Source organism: Pinus tabuliformis, chromosome 9 (genome assembly GCF_031772625.1).
Source record: "Pinus tabuliformis cultivar Carrire ecotype Pingquan chromosome 9, CPIR1, whole genome shotgun sequence".
Taxonomy (NCBI): Eukaryota; Viridiplantae; Streptophyta; class Pinopsida; order Pinales; family Pinaceae; genus Pinus; species Pinus tabuliformis.
This window is the reverse complement of record NC_142307.1, coordinates 1,319,614,645-1,319,635,941: the sequence shown is the minus strand read 5'-3', so window position 1 is coordinate 1,319,635,941 and position 21,297 is coordinate 1,319,614,645. Positions and strand designations below refer to the sequence as shown.

The window sequence follows — 21,297 nt, the reverse complement described above, 5'->3', positions numbered from 1 at the left end:
GAGAGACGATTTCCTCAACAGTTGAAGGTAGAATGACTTCATCAGAGGCTGGTTTGAGGCTTGACGGCAAGCAAACTGCGCAGTGGAGTGCAGAGGTTGACGCAGAGGGTCAGAGGGCCGAGTTTTCTGAAGGCAGGTTGTGCCGAGATTGCTTGTGGAGGAAGGGTAAATTCCCTTCAATAATTTTGCCCAGATTTTCTTGCTATAGATTGTTAGTTTCAGACATCCAAATTGTACTCAGATATTTACTGTTGCATAATAATAAAAATCCTCACTGCTGCACTGGTTTTCCCAAGTTGGGTTTTTCTGGGGACTTTTGTCCAAAAATAATTGTGTTAATTTTATGTGTGTGCTAGCATTTTTCATCTTCCAGCATTTTATTTTTCCACGGAATTTTATTTGTGAAGGTTCAAGTGTGTTTGTTTCAATATTTTCCGTAGCAGGTAAATTGTTAAATTAATTAACAACTAGGAGAAATAATACTAGTTGCTACAATAAGATTCCAGTGGTGGAATTTTCACATTGCCAAGATAGGGCCAAATTGATTTGCAGAAGGGACAATTAGTCTCCAGATTATTTTTCCTATGGAGACCAGTATTTGTCGGAGGTTTGCCAGTAAACAACAACCAATTGTAATTTCTCCTAAATTGTTGAATAATAATAAAAACTTCATCTGTTGCATTGGTTTTTCCTTCGGGGTATTTCCAAGGACATTTGTCCAAAAATAATGGTGTCATATTTTTGTGTGTGTGTGCATATTTTCTCAATTCCAGTTTTTACATTCCACATTGTTTTTTAATTGTTAATATTGCAATAGTGATTTAATTGTTATTTGCCATAAAGTAAATTACAGAAGACAAATAATCTCCAGTAAATAGAAGATTAAATTCTAGTTTATTGCAATCATGGAAATTTCACAAGGATTAATTCATATTTAGAATCAAGATTATTGGTAACTTGCAAATAGTTCTTTTGTAATTTTACTAGTTAAATTGCATTGTAAATGGGTGCATTTTCAGTAGAAACCAACACCCTCATCAAGTTTTCCACACGGAAGACTATAGTTTTCAATCATTATCCTTGTGAGCATTGTAGAAAGAATTTTTTCCTTTCACATTGATGTTTTTTGTTTTGAAGCCCTATCAATCAAGCATGTACAAGTGAGCTTGAATTAGAACTAGAGCCAAAGTCAAAGCCATGAGCATGATTCGATTTGTGGTCTTCTTGAAACCACCATTTAATAGAAGACTTGCAGCTTTTATTAGACACTAGTTTGTGTTCATCTTCAAATCAACATTTGCAATCACTTCCAGTTAGCAAAAGGCATCAACTTCCAGCTAAATTAAGAAATGTTCTTAAACTACTGACTCTTAGAGCCAAGTTCCAATAGCTTGCGGTCATCTTCAAATCACCATTTGTAAGCACTTCCAATCAGCAGAAGACATCAACTTCTAGCCTGTTGACCTCTACTGGTCAACTTCCCATGCAGTACACCCTCTTTTCTTGGCAGAAAGGGGTAGCACCTGAACGACGTGTCCGTGCCAGCCTACAGTCATCAGCAGCTTGATCATTTCAATTGTAAACCTAGTATGCATGTATGAATTGTAAATAATCTAAGCAGATCAGAGTCATGTATGTAAAATTGCCTAGGTGGACCTAACTTTCTATGATAATCTATGTCCCGGAAGGTTTTTCGTCTCACCGATCCATGGATCGGCAGAGTTTTCCTTCAAACCTGACCCCAAAGCCGGGATGGATTTTGTCATTAGAACTTTAGGAGAATCCTAGTGTGTTAATATGCTAGATTATAGTTGTGTCGCAGAACTGGGTGATTTATGAGGGTCTGTGTTAAGTGGGCTTGTCCCCTTGAGATGTAAGTTGTAAAAGTCATGATGTAATGTGTCTTGAGGGTCGAAAAATGTTTTAAATGCCCTCGTGAGTCCTAAGTCCTAGGTCCTGGGTGATGTTTCCAAAGGTTTAGTTCGATGATCCATTTAAAAAATGAAATAAAATAATAAAATAAATAAAAAATTTAAAAATTTAAAAAAATGAAATAAATAAAAAATAATAAAAAAAAATTTTAAAATTTTAAAAATAATAATAAAATAATAAATAATAAAAAAATTTAAAAATTTAAAAAAATGAAATAAATAATAAATAATAAAAAAATTTAAAATTTTAAAAAATAATAATAAAATAATAAATAATAAAAAAAAAAATTTAAAATTTTAAAATTTTAAAAATAATAAATAATAAAAAAATTAAAAAATTTAAAAAATTGAAATAAATAAAAAATAATAAAAAAAATTTAAAAATTTAAAAGTTTAAAAAATAATAATAAAATAAATAATAAGAAATTTAAAAAATAATAATAAAAAATTAATTGAATAAATCGACGGATGAGATCAAGAGATGTCTTGATCTTCATCAACGGTCGAGATCATTTCTACATGGATCATTCGAACTAGCCGTTGGGATCATTTCCTTTATATAGGGTCTTAGCTGGTCATTTCAGATTCATTCGATCTGTGAGTCTAAGACTGAAGAAGCTCTCTTGTAAATCTGTTTCTGGTTAATAAAGGAAGACTTTGGGGTCCATATCTTGCTGGTGTTACTCTCTTGGAATGCTGTGAGATCATTTCATTTTCTGCATATGTTATTTTCAGCCATTAATATTAGCTTCTTATAGAGTATTGTGAGCGCAGGTATCTTGTTCACTTGCTGGGGTTTGGGTGTTGTTAGGGTTTCTGAAGTAATGGCAGGTATCTCCATTACTGTTTGAGATCTAGCAGCATTTTTGCCCTCTTTGTTGACGGTTGTTTTGAGCTGTGCAGAAAACATTTTCTGAAGGAATTTTGTGGGCGTTCGGGGAAGTTCTCGGCTGAACCAGCCAACTCCCGCAAGCATTTTTTGCTGAGCCCAGTTGGATTTGATCCTGGGTCTATCATTCGGTTTATTTATTTGATTTGCATGAGAAATTTTCTGAAGTTCTTCACAGTGACAAATCTGAAATTTTCGTTTCGTTAAAATATTTCCGTTCTTATTGCTGAATCTGGCTGTTAAGGGGCCAAATCTGTAAATTAATCAGTTGTCTTAGGGTTTCAATTTTCTCTGATCTAGGGTTTCAAATTTTTTGCTTTATGCAGTTTTTATCAGGGTTTAGGGTTTTTAGGTTTCATTTTATCACATAAAAAATTTGGAAAATCATTTTTGCTAGTTTCAGTTGTTTTTCATGTTATATCTTAAGATCTGAATTTTTCAAGTCGAGATGCGAATATGATATCTAGTTAATGGTCTAGGATTCTCGTGGTGGTTTAAAGCATTTATCTTTTTTCAAAATTCTCAGTCGCTGGATATCGTTTGGTTATGTGATTTCGCTGATACCTTTTGATGACAAATGATTGCTGTTCATGGTTTATTTTTTCTATATCTAACAAGTAATCATTTTAACAATAATCTCTTAAGGCACTGGTCTACTCAATTAATCAAATCATTTTAGTGCTTTTTATATCGTATCTCGTGTCTCCCAACCAACTGGTCGACAGTTGGTCTCATCATCTCACAGGGACTACCCCCCTTAGCCGCGGGAGACAGGCTTAAACGGAGGGATCGGGGATCAGAGTGACAGCCCCCGGTCTGAGCGTTGTCGTGTCAATCCGCGCGACAACATTTTTTGGCGCCGTTGCCGGGGATAGAGTTTTTCTGTCCTTGGTGTTTCAACGACTTTTCATCATTCATCGTTCATCTTTTTATCATTCATTTGAGCCGGCAACGCCAACATTTTTTGGCGCCGTTGCCGGGGATAGAGTTTTTCTGTCCCTGGGGTTTCATCGACATTCATCTTCTGATCTTTTCATCTCTCATTTGAGCTGGCAGATTCAATATTTTGCATCTTTTCATCACGTAACAGCAGTACCTCTTGGGTTTGTTTCCTGTTTGGGTGGCGACTCCATTTTCTTATTTTTTCCCAGACAAGAAGCCTACCGCATATCTGTTTGTTGATTGCTTCTCGGATCTTAGAATCAGATTTGTTGTTCAAGTGGCGACTCCACTTCTTTCATCTTTTGATTTTCTTGAGCAAAGATCTAGTTCTATCATCCCTTATTGTTCATCATGGATTATTCATTTAAACCATGTCGTTTTACTCACCGTCTCCATGATTTTCCGGAGGAAGGCCTTCCTGAATTGCCTATTTTTTCAGATGGTGATCCAATCGCTGCTAAAAGGCATATTGACTTGTTTATTCGCTTCATGATCATATATTGCAAACCCCCTCAGTTTCATCATGGTGATATCAAAATGCGTCTATTTGTCCTTTCTTTAGAAGATGATGCTTTGAATTGGTTTAACAATTTTCCTAAGGATTCTTTCTCTTCTTTGGCTGATATTATCAATGCTTTTGAAGATAGATATGGTTATCCAAACAGCTTGCCTTCTTCCTCCAAAATTGTGCAACAGAATGTAAGTAATTTGATAGGAGGTCCAGCTGAAAGATCCCAGGACGATTCTTCATGTCAAAATGTGTCATCCACCGAAAATATTGCAGATCAAGTTCATGATAGTGAAAAATCAAGGACAAATGACAATGAAAAAGAAGAGCAAAAGCAAATTATACGAGATCTAATGATGCTGGTAAGAAATATGGAAATCAATCAAACTAATTATGTCAATGATGTGAAAACTTTATGCACTCACCTGGAGAAACGTAATAGAGAGATGGAGACAACGCAAAATCAGCATGCTAAGGAAATTGAGGCCATGAAAACTAAATATGAAACAGAAATTGGAAACATGCATAGCAAGATGTCAGTCTTAGAAGAGAATATGGTGACCATGAAAGCTGATCATGATAGGGAAATTGACTATATGCAAAACAAGCTATTAACCATGGATGAGGAAATGACCATCATGACGTTCAATCATAATAATCAAGTGGCTGACATGCAAGTGAATCATACAGAAGAAATAAATTTCATGCAACATTGCTTGATGGACATAAAAGAAAAGAATGATAAAGATCAGATGCAAGATGAAGAAAGACATAGCACGCATATCTTACATACTTCATCTGATAGCTTTGAAACAGAAAGTACCAGGTCATCAGTAATTCAATCAGCCAGAAAGAAAAAGCGCAAGAGAAAGAAAATGAGAAGAAGATTTGACGCATCAGACGGCCGCAAGCAGCTTGATTTTCGAATAGGAAAGAGTCCTACCATATGCAAAATGGGACATGGCACATCCGACAAGCAGCCGACAGATTTGCCTGAAAGCAGGCAAATGCTCAGTATGCACTATATTAAACACATCTGATGCCGTAGGGCATCCTTTGTATCGTATTTCTAACCCTACTCCTTGTTTTTTCTGCATTTTCGTTTCTGCTTTAGATAGTTAATAAATGAAGAGCTTGTATCTTTATTGTGCTTAATGTATATGATGATTTTGGATGGACGCTACTTATTTTTGTGTTGTATGGATGCAGATTCTGGATTCTCACATTCCTGCAAGCAGCAACGTGTCCCCAAGTAGAGCCAGATGTTGACCTCTACTGGTCAACTTCCCATGCAGTACACCCTCTTTTCTTGGCAGAAAGGGGTAGCACCTGAACGACGTGTCCGTGCCAGCCTACAGTCATCAGCAGCTTGATCATTTCAATTGTAAACCCAGTATGCATGTATGAATTGTAAATAATCTAAGCAGATCAGAGTCATGTATGTAAAATTGCCTAGGTGGACCTAACTTTCTATGATAATCTATGTCCCGGAAGGTTTTTCGTCTCACCGATCCATGGATCGGCAGAGTTTTCCTTCAAACCTGACCCCAAAGCCGGGATGGATTTTGTCATTAGAACTTTAGGAGAATCCTAGTGTGTTAATATGCTAGATTATAGTTGTGTCGCAGAACTGGGTGATTTATGAGGGTCTGTGTTAAGTGGGCTTGTCCCCTTGAGATGTAAGTTGTAAAAGTCATGATGTAATGTGTCTTGAGGGTCGAAAAATGTTTTAAATGCCCTCGTGAGTCCTAAGTCCTAGGTCCTGGGTGATGTTTCCAAAGGTTTAGTTCGATGATCCATTTAAAAAATGAAATAAAATAATAAAATAAATAAAAAATTTAAAAATTTAAAAAAATGAAATAAATAAAAAATAATAAAAAAAAATTTAAAAATTTTAAAAATAATAATAAAATAATAAATAATAAAAAAATTTAAAAATTTAAAAAAATGAAATAAATAAAAAATAATAAAAAAATTTAAAATTTTAAAAAATAATAATAAAATAATAAATAATAAAAAAAAAATTTAAAATTTTAAAATTTTAAAAATAATAAATAATAAAAAAATTTAAAAATTTAAAAAAATGAAATAAATAAAAAATAATAAAAAAAATTTAAAAATTTAAAAGTTTAAAAAATAATAATAAAATAAATAATAAGAAATTTAAAAAATAATAATAAAAAATTAATTGAATAAATCGACGGATGAGATCAAGAGATGTCTTGATCTTCATCAACGGTCGAGATCATTTCTACATGGATCATTCGAACTAGCCGTTGGGATCATTTCCTTTATATAGGGTCTTAGCTGGTCATTTCAGATTCATTCGATCTGTGAGTCTAAGACTGAAGAAGCTCTCTTGTAAATCTGTTTCTGGTTAATAAAGGAAGACTTTGGGGTCCATATCTTGCTGGTGTTACTCTCTTGGAATGCTGTGAGATCATTTCATTTTCTGCATATGTTATTTTCAGCCATTAATATTAGCTTCTTATAGAGTATTGTGAGCGCAGGTATCTTGTTCACTTGCTGGGGTTTGGGTGTTGTTAGGGTTTCTGAAGTAATGGCAGGTATCTCCATTACTGTTTGAGATCTAGCAGCATTTTTGCCCTCTTTGTTGACGGTTGTTTTGAGCTGTGCAGAAAACATTTTCTGAAGGAATTTTGTGGGCGTTCGGGGAAGTTCTCGGCTGAACCAGCCAACTCCCGCAAGCATTTTTTGCTGAGCCCAGTTGGATTTGATCCTGGGTCTATCATTCGGTTTATTTATTTGATTTGCATGAGAAATTTTCTGAAGTTCTTCACAGTGACAAATCTGAAATTTTCGTTTCGTTAAAATATTTCCGTTCTTATTGCTGAATCTGGCTGTTAAGGGGCCAAATCTGTAAATTAATCAGTTGTCTTAGGGTTTCAATTTTCTCTGATCTAGGGTTTCAAATTTTTTGCTTTATGCAGTTTTTATCAGGGTTTAGGGTTTTTAGGTTTCATTTTATCACATAAAAAATTTGGAAAATCATTTTTGCTAGTTTCAGTTGTTTTTCATGTTATATCTTAAGATCTGAATTTTTCAAGTCGAGATGCGAATATGATATCTAGTTAATGGTCTAGGATTCTCGTGGTGGTTTAAAGCATTTATCTTTTTTCAAAATTCTCAGTCGCTGGATATCGTTTGGTTATGTGATTTCGCTGATACCTTTTGATGACAAATGATTGCTGTTCATGGTTTATTTTTTCTATATCTAACAAGTAATCATTTTAACAATAATCTCTTAAGGCACTGGTCTACTCAATTAATCAAATCATTTTAGTGCTTTTTATATCGTATCTCGTGTCTCCCAACCAACTGGTTGACAGTTGGTCTCATCATCTCACAGGGACTACCCCCCTTAGCCGCGGGAGACAGGCTTAAACGGAGGGATCGGGGATCAGAGTGACAGCCCCCGGTCTGAGCGTTGTCGTGTCAATCCGCGCGACAACATAGCCAAATATGGAAATGTTTTGGGAACTGCAAAGCATTAGAGCTGAGTTCTGGAGTTGATGGTTAGCCTTAAACCACCATTCAGTAGAAAACTTCGGCTTTTGCCACCCATTTGTTTTGTGGTCTTCCTTAAACGCTAGATTCAGGGAGCACATTCAACCATTGGCAGCTGTCCTAATCTCTTTGCTTGGATTCACATACAACCCTTCGGACTAGGGAGGAATGTTAGACACCTAATTTGTAAGGGTTATGGTGTGGAATATGAACTGTCATGAGGAATTTAAAAGACCTTGGAATATGTATCCCACGATCAGAGCATTGCATTAATATGTATATCTGTTAAATGAAATGCATTTATGTTTATTCTTTCATCTCTGGTCTGCAGCCCAACAATAAAAATAGTAACTAATATCTAGCCAAGAAAATATCTGTAGAGATTATCATCAGATACTTCTAATGACATATGTGACTTTTCATCGGTGCTGTTTGAAATGATGTAGTTGCACGAGTGCCAAGAACAATACAACTAAATAAGCTAATAAGAAGTAGATGCCTTTAAGAGAGAATGCAGAATCCAAGTAGAAATAGGACTTAATTACTTGAATTTTATTAAGAGTTTTACAGAAAAAAATACTCTGGATGTTATAACATTCCAGTGGCATTTCCAATTTTCCACAACAAATAGGGCAAAACACGAATTATGTAAAACTGATCTCAAAGATGGTGCCAATGTCCTTTTTCATAGGAAAATACACTAAAATAAAATGCTATCCAATTAACAAACATTGGATTTAAGAAAAAATCGCATAAATGATTTGATTACAACAAATTGTTAAGATGGTGGGCCTATGAAACCACACCTTTTGTATGCCCAGGGGTCTCCAGCACATGCATTTCATGACCTCCAAACATCCATTTTTCGCCATCGCGCAAAGCAATATCAATGCCAGGAATTCGGTCTTTCTCACCAAGAGGTCCAATTACCTACAGGTAACTTTAAACTGAGCATAGTGATTCGTATACTCATTTTTTCGACATTAAATTGTTAATAATCTTTGACTTGACCATATGAGTATCGTCACTATCAACACCAAAGAATTTTCATGAATTTTCGTGAAGAGCATATTTGTATAAAGAAGAAATGAGGTTCCGTAAGGCAACTATGGACTGCAGTTGCATTTATGAATGTCTCCAGTACAAAATTAACTTCCACAAGACAGTAGGACTTTTTTTTTTGTATCTAAGGCAGCCGGATTACTTAAAATTATAATGCTTTTCCTTTCATGGCCACATCTAGCCATCCATCAAAATGTTTCAAGCGGTTCTATATTTACTGAGCCTTGAAGAATGATGTATTTTCATTTGAAACATTCATCTGCACTTCAGGAAGTCAGTGCATCAACCCATGGAAACAGAAGCAGCTCTGTATCACTTACAGATGCAGAATATAGCAGATGCAAATGACTGTGAATGGTTGAAAATATTTTAAAAAATTGTCAAGAATAACAATCGCTAAACAAATGGTATATAAAAATTCCAGAATAACAATCACTAACATATGGTATACAGAAATTGTGCCAGCTAATTGAGGTTATCTGCATAAAATGGTTTGGTTTCTCAATTAATGGAAAGAAGGTAAAACCACTACTCATTGAACATTTAGGAATGTTATATTTCCAGCTCTCCCTTTGTCAAAACATGGATGGTTTTCAACAATCTCTTTATACTTTTTAAGAGCTTAACCCTTGCATGCAGAAAAGATACATATAGCCTTAATTGGGAAGTCCTATTTAAAATTCAGGTAGGCAAACCTGGCAAAATCCAGTCCTCATTTTACAGGAATGACGAATTTTCTCAAGTAGATGCATACCCCTTTCCTCTAAATTTGGAAAATAATAACAGGGAGTGTTGTGCTGTCATCTTTAAAAATAACAACAAATACAGGGGCAATCCATTTTGATTTGGACTCACTAATAAGAAGGATACAATCCTCAAATCAGCTCATTTAAGTTGGACAAGAACATGTACTACAATACACAGTTTAAGGTGCTGACATCTTCAAAGGAACACAAAATTCATTAAAAGAAGTTTTCAGTTCAGATGAAAAAAGAACTGTGTCGTAAGCAGAAAAATGTTTTGATTCCGCAGATGTAGTGGAAATGGATATATGCCATATGTCATTGAATGCCCCTTGAGATGTATTGTGATTGACATCCTTATGAAGTGTTCACATTTCGTAAGGATGTCAATCACAATCCAAACCAAACATCAAGACCACAGTTATATTCACCGTACAACTTACTAATGTTGAATTCAAGATTCGTAAATACCTAGACGAAATGTAATGTTCATAAATGGAAACTAACAGCAAAAACCAAGCAATGAACTAGGAACAACAAATAAACTGGAACTCATACACAACAATTAAACATCAAAATGTCCCGCAACACAATCTGAGGCATTTTATTAATATTATGATGAAAAAGTACATATATTGGGCTGAAAAGATAGATCCTAGGCTTGCTATGCAAACTGAGCAAAACTCAAAAAAGATAGCTCAATCTCAAATGTGGAAGTACCTCTGGAATGATCTACGCACTACCTGGAAATAATTTGTTACAGGATGGCTGAAGGGAACTGGAAGTTCTACTCAAAATATTGTCCGGAATGCTCAGAAACTTCAGCTCTGAACTCCTCCCCAAAACCCAAAAAAACCTAGAAATGGTTTGGGTTGAATCCAGATGATGTAGAAGCCCTTCAAAGAGATGCAAGTGGCTCCCTCGCTGGCTATACGCCCTACCGGATATTTTTCCCTATAAAAACTGCTCAGAAAATTATGAAAAAATAGTTGTAGGCTCCTCACACCCAATCCAACAAAACCCACAAATCTTTCAGGCTAATTTCAACTGACCCAGAATGCCCAAAACTGAGAATTTCCTAGCCAACCACTTATGTGCCCAACGAGAGAAACTGCTGAGAAATGGAAAAAATCCTCCTGCAAATAGCTGAGAAATTGTACAAAATATCCTCCAGAAAATAGCAATCTAAACCACCAGCTCCAAATCTTCTGCAAAATTCTGTCTACCAACTCCTGAACAGACCCTGGAAAATGAAATTCGGCCCAGCCAAACAACACTGCCTCAGCTCTGAAATTAGGTGCCAATCTCCTCCTCTGACCAATAGAAAATCTCCTACAAAAGCCTGGAACTTGCAACAGAAGGAAGCTACTCCAAATAAACTCTGGAGTTTGTCTTCGGCACCCAAGAATAGCAAATAGCTGAATGGAATCACTGCAATAAACTCCAATGGAGGCCCTAAAATAGACTCCCCCAAAGCCTCACTAGGGAGACACTCGAAGTTCTTCGAAACAAGGTTGAGTTTCACTTGAAACTCTTGAACTAAACAACTCTACTCTTCTTGTGGTCAACAACCTCCAAGAGAGTTCCATCTCAGACAATAGATGGACAAAAGATGACAACAAATGAGTCCATGCTCCTTTTCTAATTTCTCGCCGTGCTTCTAGACTCCCCTTTTAATTATTATTATATTGGTGGGGACAATTTTCCACTAAGTGACTTTTTCCTACATTTTAATAAATAATAATTTGTCACCAATCTTCAATAATACTTGTCACCTTTCTCCAAAATAATATTGGTCCCTTTTATTAATATTACCAAAATTGGGCAAAATTCCCATGCTCATAAATTTGGGGATATTCATATTACAGCTGTAATTTTCCTTTTTCCTCCAAGTCCCCCATGCCAGAAATGTATCCTCTTTCCAAAATCGTTTCTAATGCAGAAAATCAAAATTGGGGACATGAGACAAAAATAGTAATACCATCTGATATCTTCCACAATCACACACGTCAAAACATAAAACAAGCCATTATGAACCTGTGTGAATATTTGTAGAGAGCCATCAACAATATTCTCATCATGAGCCCATTGGATATGTGTGAAAAACCTTTTCATCCTTATGTTTGTCTTGGCTCAATCACAAATCCAAAATAGTGCTACGCAAAACTAATCCCCTTAAGAGTGTGACATATAAATGTCGTTCAAAGATCAACATTTTACGATTCTAATAAATGAAATACATATTTCCATAAATTATATAAAAGCTCTTTATTCAAAGAATATTTTTCTAGTGTGGCACTATAGCATTCAGATATACTGCAATATCATCTAAAGATATAATCTTCATTCTCCTGTAATATCATGAAAGACCTTCCAAATAAGAAAAGTAGTTGTTTTCAGGTTCCAGTAATTTCTAAAATGGCTTGACAATATCCAAGACAAACAGAAATAAGTTGTACCAGGGATTTAGTCCCTAGCATACAAATAGTTACCGTGACAAGAAAGTCAACTCTCCTAGAATGGAATCTTCCGATATGGTAATAAGAATAAAGATTATCACTGATAGCTCACACGCCATTACGCGGAGCTACATTGCTGGCCTTGTACTTTTCATTGTGCATATTGGCTAGCTTGCTGCCTCATCTCCAATAAATAGTTAAATAATTTCTTTAACATTTCAAGCATATACTTTAAATGTTCTAGAAATCATTTAGCCATTTTTCTCATTAATATAATAAGTATTTCTTCAAAAAAAATGTATCCACTATATTACTGTGAAAATTCTATTACAGCTAATCTGGTAAATATTCTCCTATCTTTTAGATTATTTGTCCCAACAAATTAATTTACTACAAATACCGAATAAAAACACAACTGCAAATTTCACCAAATAATGAATCATAGGAACTAAGAAAACATCACACATAAAATGGACAACAATATTTTCGAACAGATTGTCCCTGGAAAAACCCCAAGGCGGAAAAAATCAGTTATGTGGTCTGATCAAATTTGGTGCGCTTCTCATATGGTACATGACAATAAGTTATGCAACCAAAGATCCTGAAGTAACTGACTCCTGGCTTCTTTTGGTGTTATCTTCCCCAACGCCTTTTGAGGAACCTTGTTTTGAATATACGCAGTCGTGTTACATGCCTCTGCCCATAAGAACCTAAGAAAATCCTGGTCAATAACATCGCCTTTGTAGCCCCAACTATAGATCTATTCTTCCACTCCGCTACCCCATTCTGTTGTGGATTGTATGGAGTTGTCCACTCCCTTTTGATTCCTTCCTTCACACAGAACCTTGTGAAGTCACTATCTATGTACTCACCTTCGTTATCTAAGCGAAGTGTCTTGATCTTTTTCCCTATCGCATTCTCCACTAGAGCCTTAAACTCCTTGAAGCAATTGAAGACTTCATCCTTGGTCTTCAAGAAATAGATTTAGGTTTTCCTAGAATGGTCATCAATGAAGGTAACAAAATATTCGTACCCTCCTAGAGATCTAGTGGACATAGGGCCACAAATGTCTGAGTGTATAAGCTGCAATGCACTATCTGCCTTGTTGTCACTCCTTGGGATGTTGCCTTAGCATATTGCCCAAGCACACACCCCTTGCACACATCATCGTGTTTTATGCCTAATTTTGGAACACCCGTCACTGTCTCCCTAAGCATCCTAAGTGCTCCATGGTGTAAATGTCCCATCCTCCTATGCCATAATTCATTCACGTATTTGCTACTATCACTGCTACCGCTAACTAGTGCCATTGGAGAATCAAACTGCAACTTGTACAATTTGTTGCTTCGTACCCCAATCTATTTCACCTTCTTCCAGTTTTGGTGTTTGATGTACACCTTCTTCCAGTTTTGGTGTTTGATGTACGCCTTCTTCCCTACAAAGTGGACATCATATTCTTTATCCTATAACTGGGATACTGAAATCAGGTTCCTACCCAATCCTCGCACATGCAATACATCTGTAACATTGGTGCTTGCTCCTGACTTCCTCTCTATATCAATGGTACCTCTTCCTATTGGAATGCATTTTGTCTTGTTTCCCATTGTTATCTGGAAGTCCATTTTCTCCTCATTATAGCTGGAGAAATATTCCCTAGCTCCTGTCATATGAGTTGACGCTCCACTGTCTATATACCAGACTCCCTGTGAAGCTAAGCTAGTCAAACAAGCAAATTCGGCTTCCAATCTAGAAGACAATTCTATAGCCCACTGAATATCAAATCTATCCATGGTCATAATGGAGGATTTTGGAAAAACTACATGAGACATCCTGAGTATAATTTTGTGTGCTATTTCTCTTCCACCCAGTGTTGATTTTGCTACTGCACACTATTGCAAAACCTTATTGCGCCTAGACAAGAAATCTACTCTACAAAAATACTGTGTTGCTCACCCTCTTCCTATTGGAATCACTTTCTGAACAAATCGACCCTTCCTGAACCCTGCAACTGAAAAATCGAACCCCTATCCAGCAATTCGCATTGTCTGGCTAGGCACAGTGTGGCCCCTGGGAAATTCACGTTGTTGCTCCCTCTGAGCATCAAAATTCTCCCTCTTCGTCTTTGAGCTTCCTGTCTATCAACTGTTCTCTAAGCTATATGCTACAGCACTCCACAGGACACTCTCCCATTTCCTTGAGCAGAGACAACGCAGGGCCAAGGGCCAAGCAGGATTCCGCCTAGACCACCAGACGATCGACCACATCCTTACTCTTCGTGCGGTGATCGAGGAGGGTAGACATCGATCCTCTAAAGTATACTGCTGCTTTGTAGACTTCCAGAAGGCCTTTGACTCAATCCCGAGGGAAGATCTTTTCTAGAGGCTAAGAGAGATTGGCATTTCCTTGACTCTCCTGACAGCTATCATGCGCCTCTATGAGGTCGTCCTTGGCCATCTCCGCACAGTCGGAGGAATGTCAGATTTTATCTGAAGCACCATTGGAGTCAAGCAAGGATGCCCCCTTTCTCCTACTTTACTCGGGATCTATATCGATGTGCTTGAGTCCTTCCTCCGAGAGCATATCCAGGATACAAATGGGTGTCTTCTTCACCAGGTCCTGATTTCGATCCTCCCCTTTGCAGACGATATTGCCCTTATTGCCTCCTCCCAAGAAGGCCTTCAGAGACAGCTGGATGCTCTCGCAGCTTTTTGTGACCGGAGGCATCTAACTGTGAACATGGGTAAAACCAAAGTGATTATCTTCAATGGAGTCAAGAAAACCTTGGACTTCCACTTCCTATTTATAGGAGAAGATATCGAAATTGTCAGCACCTATACATATTTGGGAGTTCAGTTTTCAGGGCCTCACTTCAGCCTGCAGCCAGCCCTTCAGCCTCGGATCAAAAGGGTATGGCTCCCTAGCGCTTCTGGAGAGGCAGTGTTTCCGACACCATTTCCAGGACATCTCGTCCAAAATGAGCATCATGGACACTTTGATTCGCCCCACAGTGCTTTACGGCTCAAAGATTTGGGGTCCCTCTCTCCTAGAGTCAGATTGGGCCTCAGCGAAGCGGGTCCAGACCCTCCTTTTGCACCGTTTCATTAGGTGCAAGCAGACAGCTCCTCATAACATCATTCTAGCAAAGTTTGGGGCTCAACCTTTTCGCCTAGAGGTGATATTCAGGTTAGTGTCGCTCCTACACAGGCTCCGAGGCCTGGCAGACATGAGGAAGGGTCGTGACAGATACCCATATTTAGCATATTGCTCCTCGGAGAACATCGCCCATATGCAGACAGGCTGATCCAAATGTTGGTATACCGGTGTGACAGAGCTTCTGGAGGCTTCAAAAATCCAGATTGACCATCTCCCTCCTTTTTAGTACTCTCTGAATGCTCCAGGCCACCTCCTTCCCAATCAGTAAGAGCTGAATAAAATCATTAAGGAGGATATTTACAGACGATACATTCAGACTACATGGACCAATCCTCCCAATGGGTTGAGTCCAAAAATGGCCTTCTACGCGGAGCATTGCCTGGAGATCAGGGATGGGCTCATCATCAGACCCCAGTACATGTTCGAGCATTGGATGCATGCCCTTAGAATCCCCCTCGGGCAGCTCAGAGTTGGGTCTCACAAACTCTTGGTGGAGACAGATCACCACATCGATAGGGCGGATAGGATTTGCCAGCTCTGTCACTTATAGGAGATAGAGACAGAGACACACTTCATCTTCGGATGCCCTGCTTACTACAAGATTCGAGGTTGTTTCCATTGTCTCTTTAGGTCTTCTTAGACTTTGACCAGCTTCCTCAGATATGTTGATCAGAGATGCCTTGCACTTTATCTCCAGGAGGCCTTCAGATTTCGGTCCCGTTTTCTTCAGCCCCCCACCAGATCGGACACCACGCAGAAGATCACAGACTTCTTTAGGGCACTACCATCAGCGCGGGGCACCAAAAGAACCATTGACCGACCCACAGACGCTGAGACCAGATCAGTGCGGTCCCGGGGGGGCCGACCCACCAGACTACACCAGTGCTCCAGGATTGGATCCACCCCTGGGAGGCGCCCTAGAACCTCCAGGCGACAACAGCGACAACCCAGTATGCCCACAGGACAGCAGACTTTGACAAGCTTCTCTCAGTTTTCTTCTCTCGACCTCGGATGTTAGGAGTAGGAACTGTGCAGGAGACTCCTTCCCTTCTTCATCGCTCCTTCTTCTTCTTCTCCTTCTCTGCTTCATCACAATGCTTTGTTTCGAAGCCGACAGCTTCTAGCTTCTACATTTACATTTACTTAGATTATAGATGTATTTTCTGCTTTTTAAAAGAAATGTTAAAGGGGACCGTTTGGTCCACCGGCTTGGCATGATGTAATCATTGTAACCGACAGTCCCGTTGATCTATTATGGTCATTTGTTGGACATTAATAAAATTATCTTATCTTATCTTATCTAATACCATGTGAAAATTCCTTGAAATGCAATAAATGGAAATTATTCTTCTAATTGTAAATTAATTATGCAGTTTATTTGCTACGACAAACAATGAATAATTCACACTACAATTTTTTCACAAATAAAAATTACGCTGTGGAAAATAAAATGAAAGAAACTAAGAAATATGCTAGCATACGCACACAAAAATGACAGTTATTTTTGGACAATTATCCTCGATAAAACCCAATGTGGCAAAACCGGTGCAGTAGCAGAGGGTTTTATTATTATGCAGCAGTGAGAAATTATGAGTACAACTAGATGCCCAAAATACTGGCAATCCACAACACGAAATATGGCAAATATGTTAGAGAGAATTTCTCTCTCTCTCCACTGGCAATCCCGTCTAATGGCTCCCTCTAAAGGCTAGTTGTCCAACCACTGCGCAGACCCTTTTGCACTGCTTCTACAGGAAACTGAGAAATATGCTAGCATACACAAACAAAAATGACAGTTATTTTTGGACAGTTATCCCCGAGAAAACCCAATGTGGGAAAACCACTGCAGTAGCAGAGGGTTTTATTATTATGTAGCGGTGAGAAATTATGAGTACAACTAGATGCCCAAAATACTAGCAATCCACAACACGAAATCTGGCAAAAATATTAGAGAGAATTTCTCTCTCTCTCTCTCCACTGGCAATCCTGTCTATTGGCTCCCTCTGAATGCTAGTTGTCCAACCTCTATGCAAACCCTTTTGTGCTGCTTCTGCGCAGGTTCCACAGGTGTGGCTGGAAACACCCTCACCACAAGCAGTCCTGCTTGTCTCTACTACTATAAGTGACTCTTTGACACTTTGGAAGGGTTTCTCGGCCTTTGGATGTTGAATCAATCTTCCCGGCAACTAAATCAAACTGATCTGTTGAAGCTTCTGCGCAAACCCTACATAGCCTCAAGTGGAATACCTTTGTCACTTGTTGCTGCCTCTCCAGAACTGGAAAACTTTCCTCCAAACTAGTTGTCTTTGCCCCTCTGCGTCCCTTCTGACTCGAACTCTCTTCCTTTGCTCGATCTCTGAAGCTAGATAACTCAACCCCCCAAGGAACTCGCTCTTCAAGTGTATTCTCCATCAACCCCATTGACCTCCTCTTATAATCTTCAGTTGAGTCTTCAACAGCCAAGATTAAATCTTGTTCGATGGCTAAGATCATCTCTAAGTCAATCTATGTAATTTTTTAGAGGATTCTCACATTTCTCAATTATTTCCTATTAATTAACCATTTTTCCTAAGTTAGACTTAGGAAAAATTTAAATGATGGTCAATTAATTTAATTGAGCTATCTCTAGGTGGAATTTCCAAAAACAATTTATGGGTTTTGGAGATCTCTTGTGTTTTAGTCTCTCCACAAAGTTTGAGACTAGAACACCATCCAATGCTACAAAATCTAATAGTCCATCGACATACTAAGAACAAAGAGCGAGGTCCACATCCAAACAAAGAGAGAGATGAATTCCTAAGAGCCAAAACTGTGATGTGCGAAGGTCTGTTATGAGATGCCAATATATAGTGCCATCTGAAGTCAACAAACTATGCCATCTGAAATCAACATACTGAGCCATGCGAAGTTACCATACTGTGCCATCCAAAAGACAGAAGTGCCATGCCATCCAAGAGAGAGAAGTGTTATGCTTATGCGAGAAAGAAAAGAGCCAAGCTATGTGAGAAACAAAACCTGAGCCACCCAAGACCCATCCGAGATTTTTCAGATCAAAATTCGCATATCCTTTTGAGGATCACCCCTAATGGGTATTTATAGTTGTTGGTGTAGATGAAGGGACATGAACCTTGGAGGAGGCCGACATGAGGCCGACCTTCAAAGTGATTTTAAATTTCAAATTTAAAAAATATTTTCCCTCCAAGACTGACTTTGAATATTAAGGGCGGGAGACACTTAGTAACTTTAATTCATATTTTCACAATGAAAATCTATGCCAATTAATTTTGAATTTCATATTTGGCAATCAAAGGAAATTCTTCTTGAAGTTGCCCCACAATTTAACACTCCCTCTCAGCTACGAAGGAATTTCCATCCAGAATAACCCATCATAGTTGCATCATGACAAGTCTCGAGAGAACATATCTCAATCATAAGAAAGAAAGACACCTAAATCATCAATAGGAGGCATCCATAACCAATGGTAAGGGAGATCAACCCTCCAAACCCTACTACTCTCGAAGACATATCCATACCTATATCAATAAGACATCCATCTCAATCATCAGCTAAACAAGAAGAAGAAGAATCATCAAGGAACTCAACTCAGTCAACATCACAGAGGAACATCTGGCTTCAACCCTATATCCAATAATCATCTAAAGATAAATCATCATTAAGACATATCTCGACTTGGCGCATCTTTGCTCATCTCCATCTGTTGAACAATCTTGAATCTAAAGAAGAAGAAGAATATGACATCATGGGGGAGCCCAGCTCAACCCACAACACCATTAGAGAGCTTAGCTCAATTCTGGAGATCTCATGTGTTCTAGCCCCTCCACAAAATTTCGAAGGTAGAGCACATCTGATGCTACCCAAAATCAACACTTTGCACTTTCCAGAAGAATCTGCTACCCAAACTTTGCACTGCCCAGAAGATTCTATTGCCCGGACTTCGCACTTCCCAGAAGAATCTTCGTTGTAGCCAGTAGATGATGACCCAGAAGAATCTTCGTCCTTCCCTTTTGCTGCTCCTTCGTCCTCCTTCTAGCCCTCTTTCTTTTGCCTTCTTCTTTGCACTTTTTCCAGTGAATGCTTGTATGAATTGTGTGTCTCCAAATGAGGACGAATAGGCTATATATACCCTTCTTTGCTGCCCTTTAGGCCGACTTGATAGTTGGAGTTTAGGCTGACTTCATCTTGTAGCTTCCTCATAGTTTGTAGGCTGACTTGAAGGGGTTTCGTGACAAGTTCTTGAAGGATACTTTACATAGACAATATTGACCTTTTGCCAAGTGTAACATGACTTCATTTACATGACAATGACTCTTTTATGACTAGATGAATAAACCCTAAAGACTCTCAATGGGAATATTCACTCAAATACAAAATTCCTTGCTCATGAAACCCATGAAGCAAGTCAATATAATAATTTCATTTTTCTTATTTACATCTCTTTACATAAAATCATAATTGCTTATCATTATGAAGACCGAACCTAGCTACGCTTTTTCAACACCCGGGGGTAGCTCCAGCTCATATGCTACCTCCCCCACCCTCCTATTAGTTTTTGGTAGCATCAGAAGTGCTCTAGCCTTGAAAATTGGTCGATAGGCTAAGGCACATATGTTCTAAAGAACCAAGAAACCGTTTAGTGAAATTCCACCAGCATTGTATTTTATTAAAATAATTAATATTTTTAATGGAGTTCCCAAGTCTGAACTTAGGGAAATTAAAATATTAATGGGTATTAATCAAAATATGGGTGAGAATGATCTAGAAGGCGGATCAAGTCATGTTTTAATCTTAACTGTTGATTAGAGACTTAATCTTGCTCATTGAAGACTTAACAGGAAAAGTCCAAGATGGAGGCTTGGGGTTCATTTGAAAACACACACGGAGAGAACGAATTAATCTGGAGTTTGATTTCTAGGGCTAGGAAGCTGAGAAATTCGAACTAAGTGATCATTCAGCAACAGAGGGGCATTGAGAATCTGGAGGATACTAACAGAGAGGTGGAGAGAGGTTGTAGAGAGGTAATGCAGTAGCCGGGAAAGCTGATGTTGGGCCAATCTGGGTCCACGCAACCTTGACGCAGAGCCAGAAAGGCCAGTGCAGAGGGGAAAGCTACGTGTCACGCAGAAGCCAGAAGTGTCGGAACAGCCAGGATAGCTAATGCAGAGGGCAGAAGAGTTGACACACAGCCTGAAAGGCTAATGCAAAGCCTATGTAGGGCAAGCGCAGAGGTAGCCAGGGTTAGCCAGTCTTGATGTCGGATCAGCGGGAATTCTACCGAGTGAAGTGAGGTAAAACTCACTCAGATTTTCCGCCAGTATTTTCTTCGTAAAGGATTGCTAGATGAGCATCCTAGATTTGTATTAAGATATTTCTCCTGCATAATAATAAACCCTCAAAACTACTGCACCGGTTTTCCCGCATTGGGTTTTTTCAGGGACTATTGTGTCCAAAAATAAGTGTGTCCTATGTATCTTGTTCTTTGCTCTGTTTTCTGTTTCATGAGATCAAATATTTAATTAGTGTAGGTTGCAGAAGTAATTGCTTCAGTATTCAGAAGAATAACTTGATGAATGTAATTTAAAATCAAGTAGGTGAAGTAGATTCAGATTTGCTGCAATAGGGGTTCCTTCAGTGTAGGAATTTTCACATGGTATCAGAGCGTTGATTTTGAAATAGAAAGAGCAAATCCAGTGCTGAGCAGTAAGGCCGAAAGACTGCACTTGGCAGCAATTCGAATCCCCTTAAAGGGATTGCGCAGTCCTTGCCGGGAAGCAATTCCGAGGAAACCTCTCTCTGAGTGAGACGACAGAGGTACGATTTCCAGTTCGTGAGTTTGCAGAGGCAGAGGGAGTGACACAGAGCCTCAGCGCAATGCTTTAAGGGCACAGTTTCTATCGAGGCAGAAGTCCACTAAAAAAGAACGAAGACACGTAGAAGGAGAAATCTCTCCTCACAGAACTTTTTACCAAAAAGTTTAAATTTCTCACTTGTTGGGTAGCTGAGCATTGCTAAGCAGCGACTAGAGGAGTCAGTTCGACAGTCGGGTGAGATGGCATCGCATGGG

At 38.3% G+C, this 21,297-nt stretch overlaps 1 protein-coding gene across 4 annotated transcripts in view; it reads right to left on the bottom strand.

The window, feature by feature from the left end:
* LOC149153388 (hydroxyacylglutathione hydrolase 2, mitochondrial-like) overlaps positions 1-21,297 on the bottom strand; it is a 323,641-nt gene that overhangs the window by 72,305 nt on the left and 230,039 nt on the right. For all 4 annotated transcript variants that reach the window (XM_089438429.1, XM_089438432.1, XM_089438430.1 and 1 more), the window contains exon 4: positions 8,605-8,728. In XM_089438429.1, coding sequence (XP_089294555.1) covers positions 8,605-8,728 — 124 coding nt within the window. The remainder of the gene's footprint in view (positions 1-8,604; positions 8,729-21,297) is intronic.